We start from the raw sequence: 14,416 nt of genomic DNA, 5'->3' as shown, positions 1-14,416 counted from the left end.
AATGTTTTTGTTGTGAGCCTCAGCATGTCTGATGACGTAAGGCGTCAGCGAAGCACCCATTGGCCAGTTGAGGACCGGAAATTGACTCCGACCAGCTTCTTTCTGTGCTCCGTGGCATTTTGTAGCGGGACAGGCAGCAGCTGCTTCCCCAGCAAACACGCGGCTTTAAGGCGAGGAAGAGATGAAAGATAAAACAACCAAGTGAGTCATTTATTTTTTATTCAACTCTAGTTCATAAAAATGCTGTTTTTGACTATCAAAACATGCTAAACACATAGCAAATCTCCGTAGATAGCTAAGCTAGCTTTGAATTGTTCGGTGTTTCCGGTCGCGGTTTTTCACAATAATTTCACACTTCCTGCTGTGGTTTCTGATGGTTTATCGCTAATTTTTCACTTAAAGAAGAAAATAAACCCTCTGGAATTTGTGTTTAGTGAACTATCCTTCTATATACTGGAGATAATATTGTGATTATAATTATTTTTATGCTCAGCAAATGTCACGCTATTCAATCCGTGAGCTATTTGAAAACCTATTGAACTTTAAAGCTATAGCTGCTCTGCACAATTTAATAAAGAGCTTGACGTGGTGCAAACATGATTTCGGTTTAGTTGTTTAATTTTTCTGTCTAATAAATCAGCGAGACTAACGGTGATGATCCGGATCGGCTGTTTCACCGGAACCGAACCTTTGACGTTGATTTACGCGCCTGTGGCTCAGAGGACGGTGACGGTTTCTGAGCCCAGAACTGAAGCTGGGAGACCTTTAAACACAAAACCACTAAAGGGGAAAGTTATAAATCTTTAGACAGACTTCATTAAAAGACTTCTCTTTGTTTTGTTTCTCGATGTGGTGATTTATTCAACACTTTGCTGAATTTATTTTTGTTTAAACTAGTTTAGATTCCTGATGACATCGTTTGATTTATTTTTATTCCCAAAGCTGTTAAACTTTACGATCAGCCTCTCTGCCATGAAGCTCCGTTTGTTCGTATTTATTCGTTCATTCTCGTTCAAACTGAGTTTTTACATGAAGGCTCATGTTGTTGTTCGCACGTATTTGAAGTTGAGTCCCGTTATCTGTCACGCGCCCAGGTGCGTGAAATGTTCTTTGGTGGTTTAAGCGTAATCCTAACAGTAACTAAGTTCAGGTTCACCTGTTTCCAAAATGGCGTGTGAATTTTTAGCCGTAATAACAGTGAGTTTCTCAATATGAGAGCATATAAAAAAACGGTCTTCTCTTATTTTGTAAGGTAGACAGGTATACCGGAAGTTAGCATGACCATCTCGTAGCAGCTCGTGAGCCGCGGCGCTAGCTCTGCAGGTGGAGCTGATCACTCCTGTCGTTTATTTGATCACTAAAATAATAATTGAAAATGGTTGGACGTTGAATTCGTGTGAATTTCTGTTAGAATCCGGTTGTTTGTCAAAACGCTTCAGTTCTTCTGTTTCATTCTCATCTTTCAGTCAGGAGCACTGATTTCAGACCTGCTTCCTTTGTCTGATTGGCTGTTTCGTCTGCGTCCTGGATTCTCACAGGAGCCCCCCATGGAAGGACAGATGATCTTCAGCTGAAGATGACCTCCATGCATTTGCATGTCTCTCCTGGAGGCGCCTTGGGAGGATGTGAGCGGAGGACACGGGGATGAAGTCCTGGCCGCTCTAGTCTGATGAGGACGCCATGGCCCGGCGCGGGTTGCCGTTTCAGGGCCGGGTCCGCTGGCTCTTGTTGGGCCTCCTGCTGTTGCTGGTGCTGCTGCTGTTTGCCTACATGCTGGAGTGCACGCCGCCTGCAGACGTGAGCCTGGTTCTGCCCGGCCCGGACGGAGGGAACTATGGGAAGGAGTACTACCAGGCTCTGTTGCAGGAGCAGGAGGAGCGCCACCTGAGCCGGGCCTCCAGCCTCAAACGGCAGATCGCTCAGCTGAAGCAGGAGCTTCAGGAGATGAGCGACAAATTAAAACTTCTGCAGGACAAGAAGGAGCCCCCGGGAGTTCAGGCCCTCGGAGAGAATAAGGACCAGGAGCCGGGGGACCTGCTGGAGTACCTGCACTCCCAGATCGACAAGGCGGAGGTCAACGTGGGGGCGCGTCTGCCCAGCGAGTACGCTCTGGTGCCCTTCGAGAGCTTCAGCTCCTCCAAGGTGTACCAGCTGGAGATGGGGCTGACGCGGCACCCAGAGGAGAAGCCGGTCCGCAAGGATCGGCGGGACGAGCTGGTGGAGGTCATCGAGGCCGCGCTGGACATCATCAACAACCCCGACGAAGAGGACGGGGTGGAAGACGACGCCCCCATGCAGAGGCAGACCTACACAGACGCTCACTTCACTGAAGGTAAAGCTGTCAGACGGGGGCGGGGCTTCTCTCCTGGCTTGTTACTGATTGGCTGGTTTGCTCCGGCAGGACTCTACAGAACGGAGCGAGACAAAGGGACGCTTTACGAACTCTTCTTCGCCAAAGAGGACTCCAGCAGCTTCCGGCACGTGACCCTCTTCAGGCCGTTCGGCCCGATCATGAAGGTCAGGAGCACGTCTGTGGAGACGTCGGGAGTCATCATCAACATCATCGTGCCGCTGGCGGGCAGAGTCGACACGTTCTCTCAGTTCCTACATAACTTCAGGTGAGGACGGAGCCCCGCCCACAGCCAGCGGTCTGGTGATGTGCTGATGAGACGCCGCCTGTCTTTCAGGGAGGTGTGTGTGCAGCAGGACAGGCGGGTACATCTCACCGTGGTGTACTTTGGGCAGGAAGGCCTCCAGGACGTCACGTCATCTTTGGAGAAAATGTCCAGGTTGGTCTTTTTCCAGCTGCGAAGCGTTTCCTGGCGTCGGTCGTGACGTTTGCGTTCTGGCACAGAGAGGAGAGCTTCTCCAATTACACGCTGGTCCCGCTGGAAGAGGAGTTCTCCAGAGGCCGAGGTCTGGACGTCGGCGCTCACGCTTGGACGGGCGGCGACGTGTTGATGTTCTTCTGCGACGTGGACATTCACTTCACGCTGGAGTTCCTCAGCAGCTGCCGCCTCCACACAGCTCCCAGTAGGTTGGACTGTTCTCTGCTCCTGCGTCGATGACCTGATGACCTAATGACCTGATGACCTGATGACCTGTCTTCATTCTTTGCAGACAAGAAGGTCTTCTACCCCGTGGTGTTCAGTCTGTACAACCCGGCCATCGTCTATGGGAATCTGGAGCTGGCGCCGTCTGTTGACCAGCAGCTGGTGAGAGGCGTAAAGCTGGACTTGGTCGGTTTTACTTTGGAAAGACAGAGTTTCAGTCCTTCCTGTTGTTTTCAGATCCATAAGAAAGATGCCGGGTTCTGGAGAGACTTTGGGTTTGGGATGACCTGTCAGTATCGCTCAGATTTTTTAAACATTGGTAAGTTATTGTTATTTCCTCCATATATTCTGTAAATCTGTGCCGGTACCGGTCTGTTGGTACCAGGCTACAATGGGGAAAATCACTGATCTTTATTATCTGATTCTGAAGGAAGTTTTATTTTGAAAAAGTGGTTTCTTTCCACCACATCCCAGTCATTCTTGACGGATGTCATGCCGCTCCGTCACGTGTTGGAAATCCATCCGCTGCTTTCTTAAAGCGGCCGCTAAACTGAAACGCCCAAGCGAGCAGAATGAACAAAAACAAACATTTTTGGAAAGTTTCTTATGGCAGAAAAGAGGAAACACAAGAGGAGACTTCCACTTCAAAATAAGAGCTGCACTTAACAAAGACCAGGAGTCTTTACTCCAAATATGGGTTTATGGTGACAGTTGATCCCACAGACCATAATAATAATGCAGAATATTCAGAACCAGCTGTCTGTTATGAAAATGCTGCTAATAAAGCGATTATATTTAGAAAGCAACAACTTTAGTGACAGCTTTTTAGGTATTTCTTAAAAGCTGGAGGCTGAAGTTGGAATCTGATTTGTTTGTTTAAAGCAGGGGTCTCAAACTCGCGGCCCGCGGGCTATTTGCAGCCCCCAAGATGATATTTTGCGGCCCCCACCTTAATATGAAAGTTTAATGTTAATGCCGCCCGCCAGTTTGTATGAATGACACCTTTTCAGTTTTGTGCGACGAGCTGAAGAACCAACCAATCACAGTGGGGTATAGGACTCTTGGGGGCGGGACATTGATCAGGCTTGAAAGCAGGAGAACATTTAATTCAGGTAACCTGACCGCCCCCTCCCCAGACCACATTAAGGAGTTCCTTACTTCACTTTTTAGAACGTATCTACATACATGCAGTCAGTGCTGAACTTTTCTCTGGGCCGCACAGACCCGGAGGAGGGCTGAGGTTATGGTTACGCGCGTGCGGCGTATTAACCCCAACACGGGTCTCTCCGCTCCCGCAGGAGGAGATGGGTCACTGCGGAGAATAAATGTCTCACACCTACATGCGTGACAGCTAACGGGGCTTTAGCATTAAACACGTGCGAGCGACAACACGATGTAGTCTTAGACACACTGAAAATACGTAGAGAAAATGCAACGATAGACGTGAGATGAACCAGGGCCGCGCCTGGATCCGCCTGGGGGGGGGGATGAAACGAAGGCAAAGCTGCAGCCAGACTGAAGGAGGACAGGAAGTTGGAGTTAACATTCAATTAGGTTTTAATTTTCCTCTCCCCCTCAGTGTGATCTGTGTTGTTATATCTTTAACCCTTGTGTGGTGTTCGGGTCTGTGGGACCCGTTTTCATTTTTTATCAAAAGAAAAATGATACAATTAATTAATTTTTTAAACTCAAACTCACTGGCCTTGGCTCATTTTCTGTGAAGAACATATATCAGAATACATTTTCAATAACCACACACTGTATACCCCCCCAACACATTTCTATTACATATAAGATGTTCGGGTCCACTGGACCCGGGGCTAATAGAAGTGTGGAAATTGATGTTTTATGTACCTACACTCTTTCCTCCACCTGTGTGGGCCTGCTGTGTGTGTGTGGGTGTGTGTATGTGTGTGTGTGTGTGTGACCAGTGAGAATTGATTTTCCTGAATTGTCTTTTTTGATGATGATGTAGAGGGAGACGATTCAGAAGAGGAGGTTTCAGAATTAGAGGATCACATTTCTGAAAATTCAGAGTCTGACAGTGACTCTGAAGAAGTTGATTAGATTGGGGCGGCCGTGGAGCAGCGGTAGGGCGGTCAACCCATGATCGTAACATTCCAGGTTCGATTCCCGCCTTGCACGCCCATGAGTCGAAGTGTCTTTGGGGAAGACACTGAACCCCACCTTGCCTCTGGTGGTAGGCGTGCGCCTGTGTTTGGCAGCGGAGCCACCACCAGTGTGTGACTGGGTGAGTGACTGTAAAGCGCTTTGTCCTTGTAGGAAGAAAGGCGCTATATAAGTATATGCCATTTACCATTTATATTGAGCATCAGCCAGATCCAAAACGAAGCCATCAGCACCCAGCCACGGGACCAGGCCGTCAGCAGCCAGGACCATGTGTTGTACAGGCTAGTGGCTAGAAGGCCATGTGTTCAATGGGGCTGATGTGTTGTCTAGACTAATAGGTTTACTCTGTGTTCAGCTTGTGTTGTGCACCTGAATGGGTTCAGTTTCTGTGTTCAAATAAATAAGTCAGTAGTTTTGAAAACCATTGCTTCACTTGAAAATTTGTTTCCACTCATATCTTGATTTTAATTGATTTTCTTTATCACGTTTTGAATAATGAGTTGTGAATGTGATCTAACAAAGGTAAAGGGCAAATATCAACCAAATATACTGATTGTAATTGGATGAGGTAAACATCTGTCGAGTATTTTAACATCAAAGTGTTTGATTGTGAGGCATTAAAAACCACAACATGCAACGGGTCCACCAGACCCACGAACACTGGCTGAGTAACAATATGAACACCACACAAGGGTTAATATGTATTTTAATGTTTTGTAATGTATGTAGCCTGTTTTAATCAATAGGTATTTTAAATTATTTTAATTGATCACTCGACTACAAAAACCGTCAGGACACATTTCCCATAATGCATTGTTTTGTAGTCATTTGCGGTTTGCAGTCAGTGCAGTACTAAGTTTCCAGCTGCGTTCACTCAGGTTGGGGTCTTGCTCCGCCCTTTTCTGGTGATGTTTTTGTGATGATTGACAGGTGATGTCAGAGCAAAAACAAAAACATCCGTCACACACCAGGTGATCTGTTGCCGCGTTTCGTCCACCTGGGTGATCTCAAACACGCTTATTGTGCAACTAGTAAAAATTAAGATGAATTTCCATTGTTTTTTATAAAAAAATATGGGAGTGGCTGACTGGCTGCTCTACAATAACTTGTGACCGGGGTTTAAATGTTCTAAAAGTCATAAAGAAAATCCAAAAATGGTTACTGAATTTTGTTTCTCCTTTACGGATTTGTGTTTTAAAAAGCAAGCTTAAAAAACAAAACAGACTCAGAATTGGGAGCACATCCTCTCTGACGTCTCCACCTTCAATTTCAATAAGTCCAGTCCACTTAATGAAAATCATCTTCATCCACACTGAGGGTCTCAGCTGTGGATGAAGTGCTGCCAAGTGTCCATCAGTAAGAAGAAAAGAGAAACCGTGTTCAGAAGAACCATTGATGGATTTACAGAACTGTAGAATTTAAGTCTTCTTTAGTGTTCAATAGTTAGAATTCAACAGTGTTACTGAACTGTGTTAATAAGCACGTTTAAATGAGAAAACAGCAGATATAGAAGAATAAATGAACAGAAATGTATTACTGATTTATTTACGTTTTAATTTACGTATTTTATTTGAGTTTTAAGAGTACATTTTGTACATAAAAACAGTTAATAATAGAGTATAGTAATAGTATAGTACATGTTCCATACAAATTTATTGGCTCTCAGACACTCACTACTTGAGTGTGTGCGTTGAAGTTGCGGCCCTCCCCAGCTAGACCCCGCCTTCAGTGGCCCCCAGGTAAATTGAGTTTGAGACCCCTGGTTTAAAGCTTTCCTTTCAGACAGTTTTGGGTTACGGGAAAATCTGGATGCAGTTTTAATGGTTCCTACAGGAAATCTAGTGAACAGAGATTAAAGCAGCTGCAGACATTTCAGAGGATGGAGAGGAACTTTACCCTCAAAGGTTACAAGACATTGGAAGCTAAAAAGAAAAGCTGGTCTGCTGTAAACCTTTTTCCTCCTCCAGGTGGCTTTGACCTGGAAGTGAAAGGCTGGGGCGTGGAAGATGTCCACCTGTACAGGAAGTACCTGCGGAGCGACCTGATCGTGGTCCGGACCCCGGTGTCGGGGCTGTTTCACCTCTGGCACGAGAAGCGGTGCGCGGACGAGCTGACGCCGGAGCAGTACCGCATGTGCATCCAGTCCAAAGCCATGAACGAGGCCTCCCACTCCCACCTGGGAATGCTGGTTTTCCGGGAGGAGATCGAAGCTCATCTCCGCAAACAGGCCTTCAAGACTCAGAGCAAAGCGGAGAACTGAGACCAGAACCCCAAAGTTCTGCAGCGTCCAGCCACCACGGACCCTCCACGCTTGGAGCAAAGCTGTAGACGAATGAATGTATGACCTTCATCACAGCAATGTGAACGTCCACCACGGAGCACCAGTGTCACGTGACCCCCCCCCCAGAAACTCTGCAGAACCACAGTATTGTAGAACTGGATCAGCATGCAGACTGAGGAACCATCCTGCTTCGCATGTCGTATTTATTCCGAGACCAGAGGCGTCTTCCTCTGAAGGAACGTGGACGCCGCCGTCCTTCAAAGTACAATCCTGAGGACGTCAGGGGCTTCTGTCCACCAGGTAGTACTTCTATTATTTATAGATCTCACTAACAGATGGCTGTAAAGGGACCCTGTAGTATTTTGAAATGTTCTCTCTGTATCTTTATCGACACATCTGACTGACTTGAAAGCAGGAACTAGGGTCGTTTTAGAGCCTGCAGATCAGCTCGCCGTTGAGCCCGGAGTTCTCCGAATGTTCCCGCCTGTAAATACGTCCCGACACGACGTCTGGCTTTTCTCCTGCGTTGAGCTTTAGTTCGGATGTGCCTCAGATGTTAAGTGTCTCCGTGAGTCGCTCTATCTTCCACGCGGTTCAACCATCAGCAGCGCAGCCGCCGTCGTTTTTCTGTCTCCAACTCCCGGTTTTCAGGAGAACCGCGTCGTCCGCTCAGCAAAGCAAAGACTTCAGCAATGTAATGATTTATTGTCAAATAAAAGTGTAATTGGTGCCTCCTGGTCGTTCACATCATTAAACGTCTATCATTTATGCTATAAAAATGTCTCATCAAAGGTGGAGTTACAGGCTGACCGGGTTCTTCATTTAAGACAAACGGCATCAAACTACAGCAGAGGAAGAACCGGAGCGGGTCCAGAGGATCAGTGCAGCGCATGTTCCGCATGGATCCCCATGTTCCCGTAGATCTCTCTGAGGATCAGCAGAGCCGTGTCCTCAGACTGCCTGCAGAGAAGGAAACACGGGTTAGAACCGGGCCGAGGGACCGGTCCGACATGTGGTCTGCTACACCGTCCGACATGTCCTTTATTTTCTGACAAGTGCAAGAAAGATGGCGATAAAGCCCACAGAGCTGGCTTTAAAGAAGTCCTGAAATCCCATTTCCATGTGGAAAATACCATGGAGCATCAGGGCCACCATGAACGTCGTACAATTATGAAGAAGCCAGGTCTTTTTTCAAATAAAGTCCACCAATGCAGCCATTGATGGTGATGCCATAAGGCTTTGGTTGATCAGGTCTGCTAATTCTCCTCAATGTCTTTCCACTTCAAAAACTGGAGTTTTTCCTCAGTGAACCCAACGCTGAAGAAGTGGCCAACGATTCGCTCCACGCATCGTGTTTTTAGCAGACTTCTCCCTCAAATGGAAGACTTTTTTACAGTAACATATCGTCTCTTTTACTCCCAATTCTACTCTCTTCTCATATTTGTTCACGCGTGTTTTTCAGACTTTTCTTTGTTTGAGCTGAAACATTTTTCTAAAAAAAACCCTCAAGAATGAAACTAAACGTAGGTCTGAATGTTTCTGTAACGGTTGTTTATTCTGAAACGTCTTTGCCGTTTTCTGATCTCACCGTCATGTGACGTAGAGGACGCCACGCGTCTCCTCCGGCGGTACGTACCAGTAGCAGAGGTGACTCTGGAGGGCAAACAGATACTCGTTGAAGCTCTCGATGGGTTTCTCCTGCAGGACGTAATCGATGCGGTTTCCTCCGTTCAGCATCCCGATCTTCACCTGAGGATCCTCCTCCTTGGGGGGCTCGGGGCTTTCTGGGATCTTCTCTGCTGCGACTGAGAACGTCAGAGATGTTGGTCTCTGGGGGAGCAGGAAGAACCACAGAAAGCGGGCGGACTGACCCTCCTGCACGTGTTTCTCCTCCTCCTCGATCTGGTTGGCCACCATGGCGAGTTCAGCCTGGAGAGCGGACGAGGTGTGAGCGCGAGCAAAGTCGTTGAGCGTCTGCCAGGCGCTCCTCAGCGAGCTGATGAAGCCCTCCTTCAGGTCGGAGCCCATCCTGGAGAGGCTCTCCTTCAGCTCTGGAACAGAGGCAGGCGCTAGACTCTGGACGGGCTCTGACAGGTTCTGCCCGTCCAGACTCTGCCAGCAGGGGGCAGCGCTCAAGAACATTTGACTAATAAAAGCGTAAACAGGAAGTCATGTGGCCATACCCAAATGTAGCCTCTTCCTTCCTTTATAATGAGGGATCAGAACCGGCTTCAGCTCCAGGTCTGGTACTATCATGGGCTCGATCCGATACGCCACTGGGTCCAGCTAAAGAGAGAACGTTACAGAACACGTGCACGCCAACCCACAGCAGAGGGGAGGTGGGACGCACCGGGTGGTAGATGTTGAAGAAGCCCCTGCAGGTGGGAAGTTGGTACGACTCGTCGATCTTCTCGAGGCCTCGGACCGTCAGGAACATGCCGATGGGAGATCCCAACGCAAAGAAGTTCCCCGGCTCAAAGTCCAGTGTGTGGTAGACCACCGACACCTGTGGGGCCAGAAGCCAGGAAGTCCTCACCTTTGGACCCTTTCAAAATAAAGCTTCCCTTTCCTGCAGAATGTTACCTGTCCCGTCCCCACTTCAAAGTAATCGTAGTTGACGTGAACAGACGAGGTGGCGTTTCCCGCCGGAGGTCTCGTCACAGCCGGATCCGCCACGGCGTCAGCTTGTGCTGCCGCAGCCTGACTGCCCTTAACGCCGTCCGTCTTCTTCTGAGAAGCCTGATGAAGAAACCGTCAGGCGACGGTGGATCACCTGGAATCACCTGGATCTCAGAGGAAAGGTTACCTGTCGGTTCAGTCTCTCTTTGACAAACTTGCTGATCTTCTTCCTGGGACCCAGAGGGATTCCCATCTCCTTCAGGTCTTCAATGGTGCACATAAGCTGGAAGAAAGCAAACGCCGTTACCACCTGTACATCCGCCTCCTCCTGACTGAAGGATGACTTTCACTCTCACAAACGATTCAATGTCGATCTTCTCCTCATCAAAGGTGCTCTTGTACTCAGACAGGCCCAGGTGTTGCAGCACACCTGTGAGATCTTCAAACTCCTCCTCCTCCTCCTCAGCTGCAGGAGCGTCAGGAGGAGCGGTCACCTGGAGGGGCCAGCAGACCTGCAGTTACACACTAAACTGAATCCAGGTCGGACTCCAGAATCTGAAGCTTTTTGTTCTCTGGAATGAAGAGGACACGGAGGAAGAACCAGGACCTGTTTGGCGTCCCCGTTAGGAGTGGGCATGACTGGAAGGACGAGAGCAGGAGAGACGGTCTTCTGATTGGAGAGCAGGTCAAAGAGGATCAAGGAACCTGAAAGAACGAACGACCATGAAGACGCAGAACAATCCAGAAGCAGCGACCCGAGCGGCCGTGAGCTGCTTACCCAGGCTGTGTCCGGCCACCGACACCCCACCCCTGTAGTCCGGGTTCCTCTTCAGAAACAGGGCGTAGAGTCGGTTCATCTCCAGAGCCACCGTGTCCAGGATGGTCTGGCAGTAGGTGGGGCTGTTGTAGAAAAGCACGTCTAACAGCGTCTCGTTGGTAAAGTGGCGTAACCGCCCGGTGCTCGGCAGCGTGATCCTCTTGATCCTCCTGAAAACAGATATAGTTGTTTAAAAAAAGTCCAGGAAACACGACCACAAGGGGACGCCGTCCAGAGGTCTGTGCGCCGGTCCCAAGTCTGGGTAAATGTGGGGGGAGAGGAAGTTTGGGGATCGGGACAGGAATGCAGTCAAAGGTCAAACAGGTCAGATGAGGACTTGATGACAGGTGGGACACAAAGGAGGGAGAGGTGGATGTGAGCAGGTGAGGCAGATCAAACACAGGAACAGACGTTCAGACGACCAAGAAGCTGAAAACCTGACGGTCTAAAGCGGTCAGAAGGTTTTTCTGCCTCTGGACATAAAGGCACCAGAAAAAACTTGAAATAGATTCTTTTTGTTTACGTCAATGGATGCGTTTATTAAAATGTAAAATCTGATTCTTTTGGTTTTGTCGAGACCTTCAAAGTAAAGGTGCAGTACTGCTGGGAGCCACTAGAGTCCGCCTCTGAGAACTAAAACCTCTCAGGATTCCCTTTGCCTCCAGACGGATGGATTCAAACTCCAGGCCTGGAGGCCGAGCTCCTGCTGGATTTTTCAGAAATCCTGCTTCGTCTGCTGCAGATTACCTGATCAGGTGTGTTTAACCGATAAGGAGCGTCAGCTTGGTTAGAAAACACGCAGGACACCTGTGGATGAGACCTTCCTCACCTGTCCACGCCGGTGGCGTCCCCGTGCAGAGCCGTGTGCCACTGCACGGGCAGGAACTCCACCCGGCTCACGGCGTGCTCGTCCAGAGATTTCTTAAAGTGGCTGTGCAGCAGCTTCAGCGACACGCTGCGGAAGTCGTCCACTGAGAGCACAGCAGGCGTCAGACAGATCCACCAAATCAGCTCAGACGCTGCTCCAACATGAGGCGCTCACCACACTCGATCATGCTCCTGAACCTCAGGTCACACACCGGCCCGATGCCGTGAACCATGAACACCAGATGATCGATCTTATGGAGCTCCCCTGGAGGGAGGTGGACAGAGATGGTTCAAGAGGAGATCGCACATCTACGATTCAGAACCCGTTCACCAAGTCATGACTCGGAGGAAGCAGAATACCATCGGGGACTTCGTCGTGGTCATCATCAATTCCTCTCTTCACCACTCGGGGCCTGGTCTCCCCGTCCTGCGTTGTTCCCCACTGATCAGGCATGGAGGAGGGCTGGAACTGGACTATGACCTGAGACGACAAACGCACGGCTCTAGTCCAAGAACTGAGCACACCAGGCAGGAGAAGCAGGAGGTCACCTTTGGGTTGTGCATGACGATGGTTTCTCCTGAGGGGAACTCCAGTCTGCGGTGCCACTGGTTTGTAGACACCGCCCTCTTATATTCGGCCTGAAGTTTACACAAAGACAGGATTACTTCCTTCTACACATCCAGGAGTCGTGAACGGAGAGAGGACGAGCTCTGGGGTTCCGCAGCCGCGTCTTTACAGACCTCCAGCTTGTCGCTGAAGTCTTCAGAGTACGGAATGAAGCGGCTGTCCGTGTCGCCTTTGTAAAACCAGGTGCAGCGCCGGACCTCTGTAGGCTCCTCCTCCCAGTACACGGCGGTGCGCAGGCGGTCGTAGAGCTGAACGTCGTAGCGCCCACCGTCTGTTCGTACGATCACGCTCTCCGGGTCCGGCTGAACTGGACAAACAGAAAACGGTGAAACGGGTTCAGGAAACGTCTGAGAGGCGAAGCAGAGGAGAAACGCCGCGGTGGAGGTTTGTTTGACTCGTACCCGAGTTGTACGTCTCCTCCAGCTGAAGGGAATCAAAGATGCTGAAAGGAAGCCACACACTCTTCAGCTCCACCTTCTTGCAGTAGAACCAGTGCGGCTGAACCTGCTCGTACACGTTGTAGTTGTACGGCATCATGGGGCCTGCAGGAACTACGGCTCCAGCCGTGGTGGCAGGAGGAGGAGGAGGAGGTCCTGCGATGTTTGCTGGAGGAGGCTGAAGAGGAACACTGAGGTGATGAGACGCTTTAAATGTTCTAAAGGAAGACCGACTCCCAGCAGGACTTACCGTGGGGAACGTGGACCCTGGCGGGGAGAACATCTGAGGTGGGGGGCTGAAAGAGGTCGGAGCCTGCTGGGGTGTGTGAGGTGGGGGCAGGATCTCTGGAGCTGGAATGTAAGGACTGGCTCTGCTGCTGGACGCCGTGTGGCGGTACGGGTTGTGATGCTGCGGCTGCATCTGAGCAGGAGGCGGGGTCATCGTTGTAGGGGGAGGAGTCTGTCGTCCCAGCGGACTCTGGTAAACAGCACTGCCAAACGTTGAGGGAGGGGGGTTCATTTGTGAAGCTGTGGATGGCGGAGACATGGCGATGCTGCTGGGAAAAGAAACGGGTCCAGCAGCGGTTAAGGTCGAGGAGCGTCCTGCTGGCGGGCATGGTGACTGACCAATACTGGCAAAGGGGTCAGAGGTCGTTACGGGGTTGGAGAAGTAGCTGAAGGTGGAGGAGGCCGCCGGCGGACCGTTGGCCGAGGTCTGACCCAGGAAACTGTCTTCTTCTCCAACGTCAGTAGAGTCTTCTGATGGACACAAAGACGGGTCAACGTTTTCTGACACTGAAACTGCAGGTCAGGGTTTCTGTGAGGCTTCTCTAAACATCAAACTTCAGGAGTGAAGCTTCACCGCCGTCCACAACATTTCCAGCTTTCTCCATATGATTCTAAACTTTTATGAGCACCATGACATCCTGTGTGATCCTTTCCTAAGTGGAAACGATCAAACAGGATGTTATCGAGTGGTTTTCAGGCAATAAGCATGTTGACTTCACTAAAATACATGTATAATATATAAATAAAATAAATCTCTAAAAGACAGATTCCAGCATTTTAACAACAACATTGTTTTAAATCTGAACAAAGTTCATCCATTTACAACTCTTCACTAAAAATGTTTAAACTGACTCATTTTCTTTTAACAAAAGCAGATCCAGTGTTGCAGATAAAACGCGTCACTTTTTCATCTTTTCTCTCAATCTGAGGGTTTTTAAAGGCTGAAGCAGCACAGCTAGCTAACCGGCTAGCTTAGCTAGCTAGCTCTCGCCCTGACAACATTCGGACCTCCGTCCGCGGTTCCGCTCACCTCCTGACAGCACCGCCGGGCCCGACGCCTGACTCACCGGCATGAAAGGCAGGTTAAAGCTAAAGTCTGGAGCGGCACTAAAGAGTAAATTCGCGCTGCTGTCGGGACCACTGTTATTTTTTCTATCTGCCATTTTCAGCTGGATTTACACGTAGCCACAACCGGACCAGGCTGGCAGTAAATGCGAAAGAAACGTCTCCTGACGTCACAGTTTTCCCCGATCTCCAACACTCACGCGACACTAGATTTCAGTAAACATCTTAGCA

The 14,416-nt window shown here is 49.4% G+C and overlaps 2 protein-coding genes across 5 annotated transcripts; one reads left to right on the top strand and one right to left on the bottom strand.

Moving 5' to 3' along the window:
* Positions 1-86: 86 nt before the first annotated feature.
* Positions 87-8,197, top strand: csgalnact2 (chondroitin sulfate N-acetylgalactosaminyltransferase 2). Of its 2 annotated transcripts, none has more exons than XM_011484776.2 (8): positions 87-201; positions 1,539-2,332; positions 2,402-2,618; positions 2,688-2,789; positions 2,855-3,033; positions 3,121-3,215; positions 3,291-3,372; positions 7,151-8,197. In XM_011484776.2, the coding sequence occupies exons 2-8, from the start codon at positions 1,681-1,683 to the stop codon at positions 7,441-7,443; spliced, it is 1,620 nt and encodes a 539-aa protein (XP_011483078.1). In that variant the 5' UTR covers positions 87-201; positions 1,539-1,680; the 3' UTR covers positions 7,444-8,197. The 2 variants fall into 2 exon arrangements, with proteins under 2 accessions (XP_011483078.1, XP_011483077.1); XM_011484775.2 differs by having other exon boundaries at positions 1,467-2,332.
* sec23ip (SEC23 interacting protein) lies at positions 8,150-14,405 on the bottom strand. Of its 3 annotated transcripts, none has more exons than XM_011484777.3 (18): positions 14,151-14,405; positions 13,083-13,591; positions 12,797-13,010; positions 12,509-12,702; positions 12,317-12,406; positions 12,128-12,248; positions 11,943-12,032; positions 11,730-11,871; positions 10,862-11,070; positions 10,691-10,788; positions 10,440-10,595; positions 10,271-10,366; positions 10,048-10,203; positions 9,815-9,970; positions 9,648-9,750; positions 9,336-9,515; positions 9,101-9,269; positions 8,150-8,424 (listed from the first exon to the last, which is right to left on the bottom strand). In XM_011484777.3, the coding sequence occupies exons 1-18, from the start codon at positions 14,281-14,283 to the stop codon at positions 8,343-8,345; spliced, it is 2,898 nt and encodes a 965-aa protein (XP_011483079.1). In that variant the 5' UTR covers positions 14,284-14,405; the 3' UTR covers positions 8,150-8,342. The 3 variants fall into 3 exon arrangements, with proteins under 3 accessions (XP_011483079.1, XP_011483080.1, XP_011483081.1); XM_011484778.3 differs by having other exon boundaries at positions 13,083-13,588; positions 14,151-14,404; XM_011484779.2 differs by having other exon boundaries at positions 10,440-10,577; positions 14,151-14,283.
* Between the last annotated feature and the right edge of the window lie 11 nt (positions 14,406-14,416).

The sequence above is a fragment of the Oryzias latipes genome, chromosome 15, assembly GCF_002234675.1.
Source record: "Oryzias latipes chromosome 15, ASM223467v1".
Classification (NCBI taxonomy): domain Eukaryota; kingdom Metazoa; phylum Chordata; class Actinopteri; order Beloniformes; family Adrianichthyidae; genus Oryzias; species Oryzias latipes.
This window is presented reverse-complemented; position numbering and strand designations above follow the sequence as displayed.

Bases quoted from the DNA above. Each gene is read 5' to 3' on its own strand.
- csgalnact2 (XM_011484776.2), top strand. From the start codon at position 1,681: ATGGCCCGGCGCGGGTTGCCGTTTCAGGGCCGGGTCCGCTGGCTCTTG. The intron at 2,790-2,854 runs GTTGGTCTTTTT...GTTCTGGCACAG, and splicing joins TCTTTGGAGAAAATGTCCAG to AGAGGAGAGCTTCTCCAATT. The intron at 3,216-3,290 runs GTGAGAGGCGTA...TGTTGTTTTCAG, and splicing joins CGTCTGTTGACCAGCAGCTG to ATCCATAAGAAAGATGCCGG.
- sec23ip (XM_011484777.3), bottom strand. From the start codon at position 14,283: ATGGCAGATAGAAAAAATAACAGTGGTCCCGACAGCAGCGCGAATTTA. The intron at 10,367-10,439 runs GTGAGAGTGAAA...GCTTTCTTCCAG, and splicing joins AGATCGACATTGAATCGTTT to CTTATGTGCACCATTGAAGA. The intron at 10,204-10,270 runs GTAACCTTTCCT...TTTCTTCATCAG, and splicing joins AAGAGAGACTGAACCGACAG to GCTTCTCAGAAGAAGACGGA.